The following is a 17,950-nucleotide window of genomic DNA, read 5'->3' on the forward strand; positions in this document are numbered from 1 at the left end:
CTGATTTAAGCGTTGCTAAAAGTCTATTTAAGTTTTAACAATTTTATTTTATATTTTATTTTTAATTCTATTTTTTATTTTATTTTTGCATTTTTTTGAAATTAGATAATTACTATAGAAAGGACATTTAGAACTTCATTTTCTCCTATTATCTCATTAAATGACATTTTAAATAATAACAAAAGAATTATAATTTTTTTATACAATATTATCTTATAAAATTACATCATAGTCAAATATAAAAATTATTGACTAGATATTAAAATTTTTAATAATGTTCAAATAATTTAAAAATCAATTAAACTAAATTAAACTAAAAGACAAATTTATATACTAAAATACTGTAAAAAAAATAAAAAATGATAAATTGGCAAGATAAGTCGTTTCTCTTATTAGTCCCATTCATTTTCAAACTGCACCTGAAGGAAGAAACACCAAACAACATCAAAACCAAATCATTTAGTTCAATCATATTCCATAATGATTTCCCCATGTTCATGCCATCTTATCTTTATTGAAACCAATCTTAAGAAAAATAAAAACACTAATTAAGAATGAAAAGAATTACTCACTTTTGTCAAGAATCACTTTTGTCAAGAAATAGATAACATGAAAACGCAATATATCCTGCAAATAAAAATCGAAAAAAATAAATAGTTAAAATACACTGTTCTTAAGAAATAAACCCATGTCTTCTTTCATAATTAAGTTTCAAATAAATAAAAATAATAAAAAGTTAAAAACAAGATTTAGATTTTTTAGCACAAAATAAACATTGTGTTTACCAACCCTCAATAAATTTAAGCATGAATGAGTATCACCTTTCATATTAAGTGTAGTGAAGCAGGCAACCTGAAGAAACAACAAACAATCATTGTTGACATAAAAGGTGCAAGACCATGGTCAATTTAATAAAGGATTAAGTGTCTATCTCAAAAGGCATGGAATTTAAGCATGAATGAGTATCACCTTTCATATTAAGTGTAGTGAAGCAGACAACCTGAAGAAACAACAAACAATCATTGTTGACATAAAAGGTGCAAGACCATGGTCAATTTAATAAAGGATTAAGTGTCTATCTCAAAAGGCATGGATATTAACTGATATTATTTATGGGAAGGTTTAAAAATAGGGCCACTAAGATTTATATGAGGTATCAAGACTTACAAGAGGAATTCACAACCCAATAAACAGCTCCCATAGTGGAGTCTAATGCAATTGTTGCCTAACTTCACATTTGGTTAACATGCCAGCCTGTCCTTTGAAATTAATAACTATAATTCAGATACTAGGAAATGTAAGAAATAAGTAGGGAAGGACAAAATTATCATTTTGACTAACAGAGAATGAAATACCATTTTAACATTTTTGCCAGTGTACCAATGCTCATTGACATCATTAATGGACCATTGTGGCTAAACGATATGTTTTTATCAAACTGCAAATAGTTACAGCCATAATTACCCTGCATGAAAAAAAGAGCCATCATCTAACAAAATACGATGCATAATTTGCATAGGTGTGGAAGCAATAATTGGTTCAAGTTTACCATAAGTTAGTTTCAATGTGCCTATCCAAGCCAGAATTTTTAACCTGCAGTGAGCCACCAGTGCCCATCAAACTAATAGCATCCGGCGAAGAAAACAAGATTCAGATGTAAACAGAAGAGAAAAGGAACTAATGAATAAAGCAAATATGAAGCTTCCAACAAAGGCTATATAGTTGGCTAGACATAAACATATAATGAAGGTGTGGTCTTGAGCAAAGCATACCCAAGAAACATTTAGGATATATGGGAACTTAATAATGAGAGCAGAGTAACAAGTATTATCCAAGAAACTCACTTCAGAACCATTTAGTATCTCACTTTCAAGAAAATAATTGAAGGATCCAACTTCAAATGCTTGACGAAGATAGCCAAGATGATCAATTCCTACAACAATATTAGGCATGTAATTACAATATGCATTAAATATTTTAGTCCAATATAGCATATTATTGAAGATTATACCATCAGTATATTGTTTTCCTCTTTTCTAGAAGCGTCAACACAAGACAAAGGAACCATAACCATAAAAGAACCATAAAGAAAATGTAAGAACATAATAAATCGTCATGATCACCTAAAAGGCTTTTTATCATGAATCATTTGGAGGAGGCTTTCAAAGTCCAGAGTTTCCATTAGAATTAGTAGAAGTTGCAGTCTGAGATGATATATGGACCGAACTACTTCAGATGATACTGCCCACTTTTCTAAATTAGAGGACTCAAATATGACCCCATGTATTAAGGTTCAACTAGGTGAGTGTAGTCCAAAAAAAGAATGTAAAGCCAGACATTGCAAGAACAATTACTTCATATAGTTTATAGAACTGTTTCAATTGCTGGCCATTACAAACACTATAGAACTCATAATATAAGAGGAAAATAATATCAATGATCAAACCTTTGAAATTAATGTCCTTGTCAAGGATCAATGCATGTTTCTGCTACGCCTCTCATTTAATACTGTTGGCACATCAGAAACTATAGAATCATCTACAAATCAAAATCAAAGGAAACAAGTTAAATGACAGTTTATGAACTGGTCCAAAGCTACTTCATAAAAGGAGAATACTAAAGAATTTACTTCAATATATGAAATATTGGGAGAATTATCCTTATGACTATATTATGCTTAATAAAAGGTAATTCAGATGATGGAATAGAAGGTGGTTCTAAAAGATAAAGAGTCCTTAAATAATCTTCTGAAGTAAATAATGATATTCGAATTTCAGATCGAATTTCAAATAAAATTGAACCGCAATAACTTAATTTAAAGTTGGATTCCTTAAGAGTTCATTTTGGAATAAGGCAGAATCTGAAATAAGGATACATACATTTAAGAGCTTCAACTCTTTCTAGATCCACTAAAATTGAAACTGAAGTTCAAATTTCTTCGATTACCATGAATGGGGAAATTCCGAAACGCTGTGACCGTAAAACCTCGAGCAAACTGTCTCAGATTGTCGGTGATACCGAATATCTCAAGATCTACGGGAATTGGATCATCAGAGAAAGGCGATGAGGCATTGAGAAGAGTGATGGAGGGGATCTGCTCAGTAAGGGACTAATACAGTGGTCAGCAACGGCTTTGGCCTCGGCGGCAAACTCCTTGGACCGCTTTGCCATCTCGGAGACAATATCGACGATCCTTTTGGAATTACTTACCTGAATTGCCTCCTCTATCGATTGATCTATATTTTCAATCCCGAAATCTTCTAAGTGACGGAAATCTTTTGCTCCCAAAGTTAGGGTATTCGAAGAGATAGAGAGAGCTTTTGTTTCTTCGGTTTAATTTCGTAATTGCCAATTTTGGAAAGAATGAAAATGTCCATTTTGGATTCAGTTTTTATTTGATTGATTTTTAACCTACAAAATTATAAATACATTGATTTTGAAGCTAAAAATTATAAATAAATTATTTATCAGTTAGTTTATTATATTATTTATTTAAATATTTTATTTATTTTATTTAATCTAATAATAATTTTATTTAATTAATTTAATATAAATAAAAAAATTATATTTAATTGACTCATAAAATAAATAAATTTAAGTTTTAAATAAAAATAATATATAATTTGATTTCAATTGTTAATCTAATATAGAATTAAAAAAATTATAAAAAAAACTTTAAAATGTAAAAAATTAACATATACATAAATATTAAAATAAAAACAAAAGGTTACATAATCATTTATTTATAAGAGTATGAAAATAAAAATAAAATAAAGTAAAATTCATAAAGGTTGTCATAGATAGGAAAGGTTGGCAAAGCCTTATTTTTCTTTCAACTTTTACCAACGCTTAATATATGTTGGTAATTATATGTCACCATATACCTGTTTTGTTGTAGTGTGAAGGTCTCATATGCGACCTTCGCGTTATTAACACCACGCTCTAACCAACTGAGCTAATAGGTCTTTATATTAATAAAGCCTATACAGGTCTTGAACCTACGACATACACATTGTTAGAACTTAACTTTCATAAATACTCAAGTATTCTAGATTTGATTTATAAGTAGTACATTATTTAAAAAAACTATTATAGTAGTTTATTATGCAACGCGAATTATTAACACTTATATACCAAATTGAACTAGTCCAAAAATGAAAATAAAAAAATATGTGAGAGTAATCAATGACGGTTAATTTATGAGTTATTACCCATCATGAAACCCTAAATTAATAATGGACAATGCAGGTTTTGAACTTGCGACCTTCGCGCTATTAACATGAAGCTCAAGCTCAAGCTCAAGTATGATAGATTTAATTTATAAGCGGTACTCTATATACATAAACTACTATAGTAGTTTATTATGCAACACAACTTATTAACACTATATATCGAACGAAACTAGTTCAAAAATGAAAAAAAAAATTGTTTGAGAATAATCAACAATAGTTAATTTGTGAGTTTATTACCCATCAAGAAACCCAATATTAATAATGGTCAATGAAAGTTTCGAACTTGCAACCTTCATGTTATTAGCATGAAGCTCAAGTATGCTTGATTTGATTTATAAACGATACTTTATACGCTAAAACTACTATAGTATTTCTTAATTTGACGATTGTTATGTTAATCAAATTTTGATAGTTTTATGTTTGTAAAAATATTTGTTAATTGACGATTGATGTTTCAATCAAATCTTGATTGTTTTTAGAGGTCAAGATTCTTTTGTTAATGTTTATTCCATTAATTTCATTTTCTTGACTGTTTCTGAAGTTAAGATTTCTGTAATGAAAATTTTGTATTATTAAATATAATAGACGAAATATTGCACCAATTTTTTATTATTAACATATTTGTTTTGTGATTTTAGGGTTAATCCATCTTTTATTAATTTTTTGTCCCTCGTTTTTATCGTGTTTTATTTTAAAAAGCGATACATTTTTCTAACAAAATGCCCTTCTACAAGGTTTTAGTATCACTTCATATATATATAATTTTGCATTCTTGTTTTGTGAGTTGGAACAAAATATTGACACTCTAACAAGTTTTAATTTAATTGTCGAGATTTTTTTTAGGATTCAAAATATTTTTATACTTTAGTCTTGAACACCTTTTTTGTTGGATCGTCTCAAAAGTGGATTTTTCTTCCTTTTTTTCTGACTTAAAAATAATCATTTTTAATTCAATCTCGTGTATAAACAATTATTTTTAAATTTTTAATTTCTCAAAGGAGTTTGATTAAAGTATTAATACTTTGATGACTATGATATTTTTTTTATTATAGACCTTACTTTGAGCCACATTTCTTTGAAAATTTTACTTCATCTCTATTTTTTTAGAAGATGTTTTTGCAACTTTTGATTTTGAGTAGAGTTTTATTGATTTATTGTATATTTGATATAATCGGTATACTTGAGTTCTTTTTCTATTTGAGATGAACATAAAACGTTGATTTTAATATTTTAACATCTTTGAGTCGTTTTGGCAACCAGAGTGTATCGGGTAGAATCAGTATAATTATGTTTTTGCCTTAGTTATCAATATTAGGGTCCAAATGATCAATAAATGGTGATTTCAATATTTCAACCAACAAAAAAACTATTTTCTAGTACTTCGGGTTTATCTAATAGAATTGGTACACCCATGCTCTTACCGTAGCAATCAAAACTAGAGTCTGTGTGAGTAACATGTGGTTATTTCAATATCTCAACCAACCAAATTATTTTGCTCTTCTGTATTTCTTTCATTTTTTTTCTTCAAAGCCTTGAGTTTTAAAACATCTTTGTTTTTGAAAATATGAAATAACCTTTCTCAATTTGTGACATTTAATTCGGCCTAATTTATTTTTTTCAAAATTTTCTTCAGAAATTAACTCTTTTTCAAAATTCGTTAAACACGAGAAGGAATTCAAATTAACGTTTCTTAATCGAATTTTAGTGAAAAGATTGAGTTTCTCTTGATTGATCACTTTAAAATAATGATATTGACTATACTCTACATGTTTCCTAAAATCTTTATTTTAATATTATTATTATTTGTTAAATGTAAAAGAGGTCAAGCCTTCTTATTTATTACAAAATTAAAAGTTTTATCAACATTCAACTAAACCTGAAAACAAGCTTCCTACGTATTTTCTATTACAAAAGAATTAAGTCGGTACTTAGTTCCGTTAGGTACAACTTAAAAAACAACGATATTTACAAATAAATCGATAACGACTTTAATTTACATCTTTTAAACAATGCGGAATATTTGATTCTCCTTTTTTAACACGGGTGCATTTCGTTGGGTTGTCGTGGCCCTTACTCGTGTTTTTTTAAAATGGGTTATGTTTCACCTTAAAAAGATAAGATCCAAAACTTGATCAACAAACATATATTATTTTATTTTCTAGAATAATAGACCTAAAGTCTCCTATTAAATAGACTAGTTATCAGTTAGGGCAAATTATATTATTTTTTAGACATATAATCGTGATTTATATTTATTTTATTATTTTATAGGCCTTTTATAGATATAATTATTAATTTTCCTATTACCATTCTATAAATATTATACATGTAGAATATACGTATGTTATTTTATATAATATATTATATTTTTTTATTTTCTATTCTTTTACTTTCATTTATTTTATTTTATTTTTTTATACCAAAACATTTACATATACATATATTTATTTTGAAAAACCCAAATACGAATGAATAAGCACAAAGGGCCTTTTCGAATATAGGCTCTAGAGGCGGGTCATAGACCAGGCCGATTTTGTTGACGGGTCAACCTAGGTCAATTACTTATTACAACAGTAGTCGTCGGAAGGCAGGGACAAGCAGGGGCGCTAGCCATTCGGTCGTTCGAACAATGTTTCTGGATCTGTAGTTGCTGGCGAATAATCTCGGTCGCGAATGAAATCGGATGATTGACATCAACTGAACAAGAAACTAGCTTCCCTTTCTTTTTTGAAACCAACAACCAACATAATTAACAAATAAAAATCTTCCATTTGTACTTAACTGGAATTTCTAACTAGGGACTAGGGACTAGGGACTAGGGACTAGGGACTAGGGACAAGGGACTAGGGACTAGGGACTAGGGACTAGGGACTAGGGACTAGGGACTAGGGACTAGGGACTAGGGACTAGGGACTAGGGACTAGGGACTAGGGACTAGGGACTAGGGACTAGGGACTAGGGACTAGGGACTAGGGACTAAGGACTAGGGACTAGGGATAGGGGTGGCAATTTGAAACCGCCCCGCTGAAACCGAGCCGAACCGAACCGATTGGTATGGTTTTTCCCCGCTTTGACTGGGGATCGGGGCGGATCGGGGAAAACCCGAAATTTGTTGACCGGGGTTCGGGGCGGGGATGGTATTTACATGCACCGAACCGATCCCCGAACCGAACCGAACCGATAAAATATAATTATATTTATTTAATAAAAATATATTAGTTAATGAAATCATTAATTAATGTCATCATTACTTTTCTCTTTTTCATTGAAAATCTTTTTATCTTCCATCCTCACGCTATCTTTAATACACAATGTCTCTAATTATTTTTTACTTTTTATCTCTTCATCTTCCTCTCCTCTTCCTCAATCCTCATTACCATTTCTCTCTCTAGAATTTATTTTAATTTTAGTTACATCTTCTTTATTCTACGTACATGATCCATGATTCTCTCTTGAATCTTGAAGGTGTTTTCAGTTTGAAGGTTAGTTAAACTCTTTGCTAATATTATTTTATTGTTTTTTACTAATCAATATAAACAAAATGGCATCACGTCTTTTTGTAGGGTGTTTTCTATATTCGTTTTTGTCTTTCACAATCTTTGTTACGTCTTCTCTCGACTTGACGATGATATTTTCGATTTTATTTAAATATGTAATATATATAATAATACTTCATTTTATTTATTAATATTTTTTTTTATTAATACAGAATGTGATCCTAACCATAACCATTGAAGAATGAAGATGAAGAATGAAGATGAAAAATGGAGATTTAATTGGATTGAAGAATGAAGATGAAAAATGGAGATTTAGTCCAATTAGAGTTTTTGTTATATTTTGAAACATTATTATTATTGGAAATTTATTTGTTTTGGTATATAATACTTTAAAATTATTATTATTGAATGTTATTTTTGTTTGGTATTTAATATTTTGATAATTTATAACTCTAAATATATGAATTATTTTATTTTATTTTATTATTTATATTTTAAATTTAAATTGTTATTCGGTTTCGGTGCACCGCGGGGAAACCCCGTACCCGATCGGGGCGGGGATGGTTTATATTTAAAAACCAAATTGGGAATCGGGGCGGGGATCGGGGCGGGGTGGGTAAATTCGGGGCGGGGATGGTATTGTCATTCACCGAACCGAACCGCCCCATTGCCATCCCTAACTAGGGACTAGGGACTAGGGACTAGGGACTAGGGACTAGGGACTAGGGACTAGGGACTAGGGACTAGGGACTAGGGACTAGGGACTAGGGACTAGGGACTAGGGACTAGGGACTAGGGACTAGGGACTAGGGACTAGGGACTAGGGACTAGGGACTAGGGACTAGGGACTAGGGACTAGGGACTAAGGACTAGGGACTAGGGGCTAGGGGCTAGGGGCTAGGGACTAGGGAATAGGGAATAGTATTCTACCCGACACCCGTCGGGGAGTGAAGTACACACATTCCCGAACCCAATTATCATTTTACTACCCTACCTCGAAGATGATCCCAAGGATACCCCATTACCCGATTAAAGTTTTATAAAATTATATAAGTTGAAGAATAAGAAACCTAACTTTATTAAATAATAAATAATTTAAAAATTAGTAAATTGAATTATTGAAAAAAATATTAAAAAATTGATTACCTTGCATATTGTAGGGTAAAAAAAAGGGTTAAAGAATGAAGATGAAGAAAATGAGAGAGAAATAATATTTTGTTATTTAAAAAAAAGGTCTAAGATTGGAATTAAAAAGTAATAAACAAATAAATATATTTTTTTGAAATATTAAAATATAAAGTTAGAGTGAAGTGTGGGTAAAAACAAAATAAATGATATATTTAAATGATAATGTTTGTCATGATGAGTATTTGAAAGGTTACATTAATTCTTAATAATAATATAAACGGGTATCAGGTTTGGGTTTTGCATACTTTCCATTCCTGAACCCGATAAGGTATTTTTTTTCTCCCTATTCCGGACCCCGACCCCATACCCGATTTAAAAGGGAAATTTGACGAAATGACCCTGGGCCTTAAATGCGAAAAGTGTCAGCGCATAAATTTTAATGCGCTGGTGACCCCTTTCATTGTTTTTGGACAATTTACCCTTTCGCGAGACACAACTCCAAGTTCGTCTCGCAACCGGAACCTTATAAAATCTTATTTTTTTATTTGTTGCTTAATTTTCTCTCTCTTCTCCGTCTTCTCCGCTCTAAACCCTAATGACGGAGAAGACATTCTCTACTTTTCATCAGCGAAAAACACATTGAAGAACACCATTCCACTATATTCAATGGCGAAGAGCGGCGAAGAACTTCCAATGGCGAACTGCGAAGCTCCAGCGGTGAAAGATAAAATTTCCACAATTTTCGTTTATAGAACCATGTTTTGTGTTTATTTCGTTTATAGATGAATGTTTGTGTTTATTTCGTTTATAGAACGACATTGATTCGTCGATTCGCCTTGATTCGTTGAATGCAGGTCTTGATGGTCGTCACGCGGTTGCGTCATGCCCGTTGAGAACTTTGAAGGAACCCAAATGCGAAACTAGAATTCTTGTCACTTTGATTACACTAATTCAAACTGAAGCTATTGAAATCGCCGCTGAAGAATTGCTTGCCCAGATCCATCTCTTTCTTTCAAGGTACAATCCGGTTGTTTTTCATTGGATTTCTTCGTGTCTAGGGGGAGGTTACTTTCGTCCAGGCATTTGCAGGCTTGAATCGTCGGTGATCTCGACAAGATGTTGCAAATATTTTCCAAAAAACCCTCTGCCAAAGGTTCGTTCTTTCCTCTTCTTTAATTGATTAATCGAGATGATCTCTGGTTATTAGAGAAATTTGAATTCATTTGACTTTATGTTTGTTTGATGGCAGAGGCTCTTAGAGAGAGTAAGAGTCAAATGGAAATTGCCACCAGAGGTAATTGCCCTGTAATCACTGAATGCAATTTTTTTATTTTCCTATAAATGATCAAAGATGGTGAATAAGTTTGCTTTTATTTCAGGCATTGAGAAGGAGATTACAGCCTTACAAATGAAAGTAAGTTGAGAGATCTTTTTAAAAAATGAATCTCTGGTTAGCTTAACTGATTGTTGACTCAACTCTATCTACCTTCTTCTTACCATTTGGACAGGAAAGATATCTAGTTGCAGAGATAAAGAGAACTGCAAAAACATCAAATGAGGTACTTCTCTCTTGTTTGTGAAAGAGTTGCTTTCTTCATTGACTTAATCTCTTGCGGTTGCGTCACACCATTTATACTCACAGAGAGGTTTCCAACAAGGAGATTAAGACGGAGGACAAGATTGAGGCTGTAATGAAGGAAGAAAGAGTGGAGATTAAGTATTGTTGGAATTTCATGTGGATGATTTGCCCTTTAAGCTGGAAGAAATGCCAACCAACTATGGAGGATTCAAGGAGAAAGTGAAAGGATTGAAGAATAGGGAGACGATTGTTGCTCTGGATCAGTTAAAGGGTTTTCCTTTTCGTGGAGATGTTGAGCCTGGAGAAGTTCCATCATTGGTTGATCTTAGTCTTAACCCAATTTCAACCATGAGCCAGCAGGTATGAACGAGAAATGAGTAGAATTATTAACACTTTTTATTTTTATGTGTCTTTTTTAACTCTTACCTTTTGATTATTGTGTATAGTAGAATGGAAAAAGAGCTGCCAATGGTTCTCAAAATGGAGGAGAGACAGAGGCATTGCAGAAGCTAACTAAGTTTGTTGCTGAATGCTGAGCACAACCACCAAAGGGATCGAAAAATGATAGTATATATGGTGCAAACTTTTCCTGCAAAATTTCCCCTTGGCTCACAATGGGATGCCTCTCGCCCCATTCTATGTTCGATGAGCTAAAGAAGAACATGTCAAGGTAAACATTCAAAGTATCTTCTTCTTCTTCTTACAAATCTAAAATACTTCTTTTAAACTCTGTTGACAGGACAATCTCGGCTGCTTCAAGTGAAAATGATGACAGCGCTTCTGTTGGAACAAACTGGCTCATGTATGAGTTGATGTGGAGGGACTTCTTTAGGTAAGTAAGAAGTAACTTAACATTGTCATTATTAGAAAAATTTATCTCTATGCTAAATGAAGCAACAAATTATGCTCTAATTTGGATCATTATCTAAAAAATGGTTTCTATAGAAAATGAAGCATCAAAACTTGCAATATAAGGTTAAGAAAATATCTTATACCAAATGGAAAAGGAATCACTTTAAGTCTTGATTGTGACAAAATACTTAAATATCTAAATAGGATCAACAAAACATGTTGGAGGAGGATCAGCTAATGTTGTTGATGTGTTTGTTTGAACAGATTCATAAAAAAGAAGTATATTTGTGCAAAAACAAATGAGTGGTGCACCAGTTGTGACTGCATACACTGCAACAGCTTGAAGACTCGGAAAATAGCAAATTTCCCTCCATGGAAGAAGAGCAAGCTTGGTTGTTTTGTAGTTGGTGCAAAAACAATTAAAAGGAACATTTTATTCATTGTGAACATTTTGGTGCTCAAGAAGAGCCTTGTTGGTTTGTTAATGAATAAGCAGCCCTTAGAGCTTTTGTTATTAAAAGAATTTGTTACCATCCTTTTTTTTGTAAACCAATCACATAGTTAAATATTTCCTTTCATATCCTCTTCAAACTCTTAATTTGAGAGACTTTAATTGGGAATCAAACTTATTAAGCAATTCACATAATAACTTATCTTAAAATATCCCTGTTACAATGGAATGTTTTATTATCAATAAAAGATGGTTTTACATAACAAATTCCTAAACTTTAATAACAGATATGCATCCAACAGAAGTCAAGAAGAAAATGAGCAATGAGAAGTTGAGCGCTCCATCTTCAAGAATTTCAGAGCAATCCTGAAACGTATCATTCTCTTGCTTGCAAGAAACATCCTCTGCTGGAACCCAGTCTCCTGGCCTCTCAGATCTTTCCCTGAACAATGGAAATTAGAGAAGTTCAACCCTCAATGATATTCATCAAAAATATAATTAAACATACAAAAACCAAAAGTAGAGGTATGACCATACATATGTAGAGATATATAAGGCAAACGCTTATCTTGAGCATAAGCGTGCAACAATAGTAAACCATATTGTACTACCGTCAAGAGTGCCTCCCATATATTGTAACCGCATTTGCGAGACACACCCGCGAGACACACCCGCGAGACGCACCCGCATTTGCGAGACGCATTCGCGAGATGCACCCGAATTCGCGAGACGCATTCGCGAGATGCACCCGTTTTCGCGAGACGCACCCGGAATCCTCCGCAAGGGTGGCATTTACTCCATCAATCCCTAAACCCTAAACCTAACAAATAATGTGTTCAGAAAAAGAAATAAACAACAAGTGAAGGACAAATGAAGCATACAAGTAGCAGAGGACATCATGGTTGCCTGCCTTCGCTGGGATTCCGACACGTATAAAAGAGAGGCATTTGAATTTAATAAAAAAATAAATAAAAAAGAAGGATCTAGAATCACAAAGATGGTTAAATATCCATATTTTCTTTCATAGTTAGATCATTCTTACTTTCTTTCTTGTAAACTCCTCCTCCTTGTTCTTCAAATTTTATTACTCAGATCTTCTCTCTCTTGTTTCTCCATTTGTTCCGGTCATCTTAGATCTTGATAGATCGATCGAAGATTTACAGATTTTGATCTTATTTATATTGTATTGTAAGACACCGTTTCTCTATGTTTTGTTACATAAATTTTGTTTGAGTTTGTGTTTTAAAGTGTCAAATTCTTGTTAGGTTTTCCTAATGTTTTCCAATTTTTGGGGTGCTAAAGACTGGGATTACTCAAATAATTTAAATATGAAATGAAAAATATATTCATTTCATATTAATCTTTTGATTGACCCCAGTATTGCTACAGTAAACATTTACTTGTTTTTGCTCAAAAGTTGGAAATTCATTGGGGAATGCCAAAAAGAATATGATACGTTTATATATTTTAAATTTTCTTTTATATACCTGTATGTGAATTTCATATAACCCTAATAAAACACCTCAACAAAATAGACTCTAAATGAAATGTACTTGTATGAACTTGGAGCTCAATTTCATTTGCAAGAGAGTCCCGAAGAGATTTTATTTCATAAAGATTGTACACTCATTCATTTATTGCATAATTAATATGTATGTGCAAAAATTTATATTTAATTTCTTGTCATTTATTTTTAGTCTCTTAGTTTTGTTCATCAGTTTTGTGTATCTTAATATGTATGATTCATAAGGTTTTCATACCTTGATCTTGTCATTTATTTTTAGTCTCTTAGTTTTGTTCATCAGTTTTGTGTATCGATCTTAATATGTATGATTCATAAGGTTTTCATACCTTGAACTTATGGTATTTTGGATTCTCAAGAAATGTCTTAAAATCAACCCCTCACAATCATTTAGCCTTCTTTATGAAATTTTTACTCTATTCTCCTATACAACAAACTATACTTTGATCTTTTTAAAAACCTAGAGTTATCATAATGATTTTTTTTTAAGATCAAACAAATGTTATAGCATGATACTACTTAGGCATGTCAACATATGGAAGAAATGAAACAGTGTCATTTGAGTTTCCACTTAGCTTTGTTACATCTAACTAGCATTTAGCCCGTGCATTTGCACGAGTAATAATATAAAAACCGTGAAAAAAAATAACGGATAACATTTTTTATTTTATTTTTAACCGTTTTAAGTTTATGGATGAGTCAACCCACAATCCGACCCAATTATCCATTTACTCAACATCATTATATATTAGTTAGTTAAAAAGTTGAACTTATATTAATATTAAAACGTCCCGCGTTTATCAAATTTGGTGTTGAATTTAAAATATAAAGTCTTTTTAACCTAGTTGGTTAAAGAGTTGTATTTGTTTTGTTAGGTTGCAAGTTCGAAACATACCTCTAGCAATTTTATTTTTAACCGTTTTAAATATAAAAGCGGGTCAACCCACAATCCGACCCAAATATCCAAATTAACCACAGCTCTCGACCCGGCAATCCGAACACTTTAAAAATTAAGCATCATTATATATATATAGTTTAGTTAGTTAAAAAGTTGAACTTATATTAATATTAAAACGTCCCGCGTTTATCAAATTAGGTGTTGAATTTAAAATATAAAGTGTTTGTAGCCTAGTTGGTTAAAGAGTTGTACTTGTTTTGTTAGGTTGCGAGTTCGAAACATACCTCTAGCATTTTTAATTTTATTTTTAACCGTTTTAAATTTAAAAACGGGTCAACCCACAATCCGACCCAAGTTTCCAAATTAACCACAGCTCTCGACCCGCCAATCCGGACACTTTAAAAATTAAGCATCATTATATATAAAGGCTATCAAATTTGGTGTTGAATTTAAAATATAAAGTCTTTTTAACCTAGTTGGTTAAAGAGTTGTATTTGTTTTGTTAGGTTGCAAATTCGAAACATACCTCTAGCAATTTTATTTTTAACCGTTTTAAATATAAAAGCGGGTCAACCCACAATCCGACCCAAGTATCCAAATTAACCACAGCTCTCGACCCGGCAATCCGGACACTTTAAAAATTAAGCATCATTATATATATATAGTTTAGTTAGTTAAAAAGTTGAACTTATATTAATATTAAAACGTCCCGCGTTTATCAAATTAGGTGTTGAATTTAAAATATAAAGTGTTTGTAGCCTAGTTGGTTAAAGAGTTGTACTTGTTTTGTTAGGTTGCGAGTTCGAAACATACCTCTAGCATTTTTAATTTTATTTTTAACCGTTTTAAATTTAAAAACGGGTCAACCCACAATCCGACCCAAGTATCCAAATTAACCACAGCTCTCGACCCGCCAATCCGGACACTTTAAAAATTAAGCATCATTATATATATATATATAGATTAGTTAGTTAAAAAGTTGAACTTATATTAATATTAAAACGTCCCGCGTTTATCAGATTTGGTGTTGAATTTAAAATATAAAGTCTTTGTAGCCTAGTTGGTTAAAGAGTTGTACTTGTTTTGTTAGGTTGCAAGTTCGAAACATACCTCTAGCATTTTTAATTTTATTTTTAACCATTTTAAATTTAAAAACGGGTCAACCCACAATCCGACCCAAGTATCCAAATTAACCACAGCTCTCGATCCGGCAATCCGGACACTTTAAAAATTAAGCATCATTATATATATATAGATTAGTTAGTTAAAAAGTTGAACTTATATTAATATTAAAACGTCCCGCCTTTATCAAATTAGGTGTTGAATTTAAAATATAAAGTCTTTGTAGCCTAGTTGGTTAAAGAGTTGTACTTGTTTTGTTAGGTTGCGAGTTCGAAACATACCTCTAGCATTTTTAATTTTATTTTTAACCATTTTAAATTTAAAAACGGGTCAACCCACAATCCGACCCAAGTATCCAAATTAACCACAGCTCTCGACCGTCAATCCGGACACTTTAAAAATTAAGCATCATTATATATATATATAGATTAGTTAGTTAAAAAGTTGAACTTATATTAATATTAAAACGTCCCACGTTTATCATATTTGGTGTTGAATTTAAAATATAAAATCTTTGTAGCCTAGTTGGTTAAAGAGTTCTACTTGTTTTGTTAGGTTGCAAATTCGAAACATACCTCTAGCATTTTTAATTTTATTTTTAACCGTTTTAAATTTAAAAACGGGTCAACCCACAATCCGACCCAAGTATCCAAATTAACCACAGCTCTAGACCGCCAATCCGGACACTTTAAAAATTAAGTATCATTATATATATAGATTAGTTAGTTAAAAAGTTGAACCCCGCGTTTATCATATTTGGTGTTGAATTTAAAATATAAAGTCTTTGTAGCCTAGTTGGTTAAAGAGTTGTACTTGTTTTGTTAGGTTGCAAGTTCGAAACATACCTCTAGCATTTTTAATTTTATTTTTAACCGTTTTAAATTTAAAAACGGGTCAACCCACAATCCGACCCAAGTATCCAAATTAACCACAGCTCTCGACCGCCAATCCGGACACTTTAAAAATTAAGTATCATTATATATATATAGATTAGTTAGTTAAAAAATTGAACTTATATTAATATTAAAATGTCTCGCGTTTATCATATTTGGTGTTGAATTTAAAATATAAAGTCTTTGTAGCCTAGTTGGTTAAATAGTTGTACTTGTTTTGTTAAGTTGCAAGTTCGAAACATACCTCTAGCATTTTTAATTTTATTTTTAACCGTTTTAAATTTAAAAACGGGTCAACCCACAATCCGACCCAAGTATCCAAATTAACCACAGCTCTCGACCCGCCAATCTGGACACTTTAAAAATTAAGCATCATTATATATATATAGATTAGTTAGTTAAAAAGTTGAACTTATATTAATATTAAAACGTCCCGCGTTTATCAAATTTGGTGTTGAATTTAAAATATAAAGTCTTTGTAGCCTAGTTGGTTAAAGAGTTGTACTTGTTTTGTTAGGTTGCGAGTTCGAAACATACCTCTAGCATTTTTAATTTTATTTTTAACCGTTTTAAATTTAAAAACGGGTCAACCCACAATCCGACCCAAGTATCCAAATTAACCACAGCTCTCGACCCGCCAATCCGGACATTTTAAAAATTAAGCATCATTATATATATATATAGATTAGTTAGTTAAAAAGTTGAACTTATATTAATATTAAAACGTCCCGCGTTTATCAAATTTGGTGTTGAATTTAAAATATAAAGTCTTTGTAGCCTAGTTGGTTAAAGAGTTGTACTTGTTTTGTTAGGTTGAGAGTTCGAAACATACCTCTAGCATTTTTAATTTTATTTTTAACCGTTTTAAATTTAAAAACGGGTCAACCCACAATCCGACCCAAGTATCCAAATTAACCACAGCTCTCGATCCGGCAATCCGGACACTTTAAAAATTAAGCATCATTATATATATATAGATTAGTTAGTTAAAAAGTTGAACTTATATTAATATTAAAACGTCCCGCGTTTATCAAATTAGGTGTTGAATTTAAAATATAAAGTCTTTGTAGCCTAGTTGGTTAAAGAGTTGTACTTGTTTTGTTAGGTTGCGAGTTCGAAACATACCTCTAGCATTTTTAATTTTATTTTTAACCATTTTAAATTTAAAAACGGGTCAACCCACAATCCGACCCAAGTATCCAAATTAACCACAGCTCTCGACCGCCAATCCGGACACTTTAAAAATTAAGCATCATTATATATATATAGATTAGTTAGTTAAAAAGTTGAACTTATATTAATATTAAAACGTCCCACGTTTATCATATTTGGTGTTGAATTTAAAATATAAAGTCTTTGTAGCCTAGTTGGTTAAAGAGTTGTACTTGTTTTGTTAGGTTGCAAGTTTGAAACATACCTCTAGCATTTTTAATTTTATTTTTAACCGTTTTAAATTTAAAAACGGGTCAACCCACAATCCGACCCAAGTATCCAAATTAACCACAGCTCTAGACCGCCAATCCGGACACTTTAAAAATTAAGTATCATTATATATATAGATTAGTTAGTTAAAAAGTTGAACCCCGCGTTTATCATATTTGGTGTTGAATTTAAAATATAAAGTCTTTGTAGCCTAGTTGGTTAAAGAGTTGTACTTGTTTTGTTAGGTTGCAAGTTCGAAACATACCTCTAGCATTTTTAATTTTATTTTTAACCGTTTTAAATTTAAAAACGGGTCAACCCACAATCCGACCCAAGTATCCAAATTAACCACAG

General features: G+C 31.6%; 1 protein-coding gene and 1 long non-coding RNA gene across 5 annotated transcripts; one reads left to right on the top strand and one right to left on the bottom strand.

Moving 5' to 3' along the window:
• Window positions 1-299: 299 nt before the first annotated feature.
• Window positions 300-3,337, bottom strand: LOC124940608. 4 transcript variants are annotated; one of them, XR_007099488.1, is made up of 10 exons: window positions 2,947-3,337; window positions 2,447-2,538; window positions 1,845-1,933; window positions 1,550-1,621; window positions 1,356-1,465; window positions 1,168-1,259; window positions 970-1,000; window positions 822-852; window positions 589-627; window positions 300-419 (listed from the first exon to the last, which is right to left on the bottom strand). It is a non-coding gene; the product is annotated as an uncharacterized LOC124940608 (long non-coding RNA). The 4 variants fall into 4 exon arrangements; XR_007099487.1 differs by having other exon boundaries at window positions 822-1,000; XR_007099485.1 differs by having other exon boundaries at window positions 589-1,000; window positions 1,550-1,593.
• Window positions 3,338-10,592: 7,255 nt separating this feature from the next.
• LOC124940772 (blue-light photoreceptor PHR2-like) lies at window positions 10,593-10,948 on the top strand (the record flags this gene model as incomplete). Its single annotated transcript, XM_047481312.1, has 2 exons — window positions 10,593-10,796; window positions 10,886-10,948. Coding segments are annotated over exons 1-2 (237 nt in total), but the record flags the coding sequence as incomplete, so codon positions are not given.
• Between the last annotated feature and the right edge of the window lie 7,002 nt (window positions 10,949-17,950).

This window comes from Impatiens glandulifera, chromosome 5 (genome assembly GCF_907164915.1).
Source record: "Impatiens glandulifera chromosome 5, dImpGla2.1, whole genome shotgun sequence".
In the NCBI taxonomy this organism is placed as follows: Eukaryota; Viridiplantae; Streptophyta; class Magnoliopsida; order Ericales; family Balsaminaceae; genus Impatiens; species Impatiens glandulifera.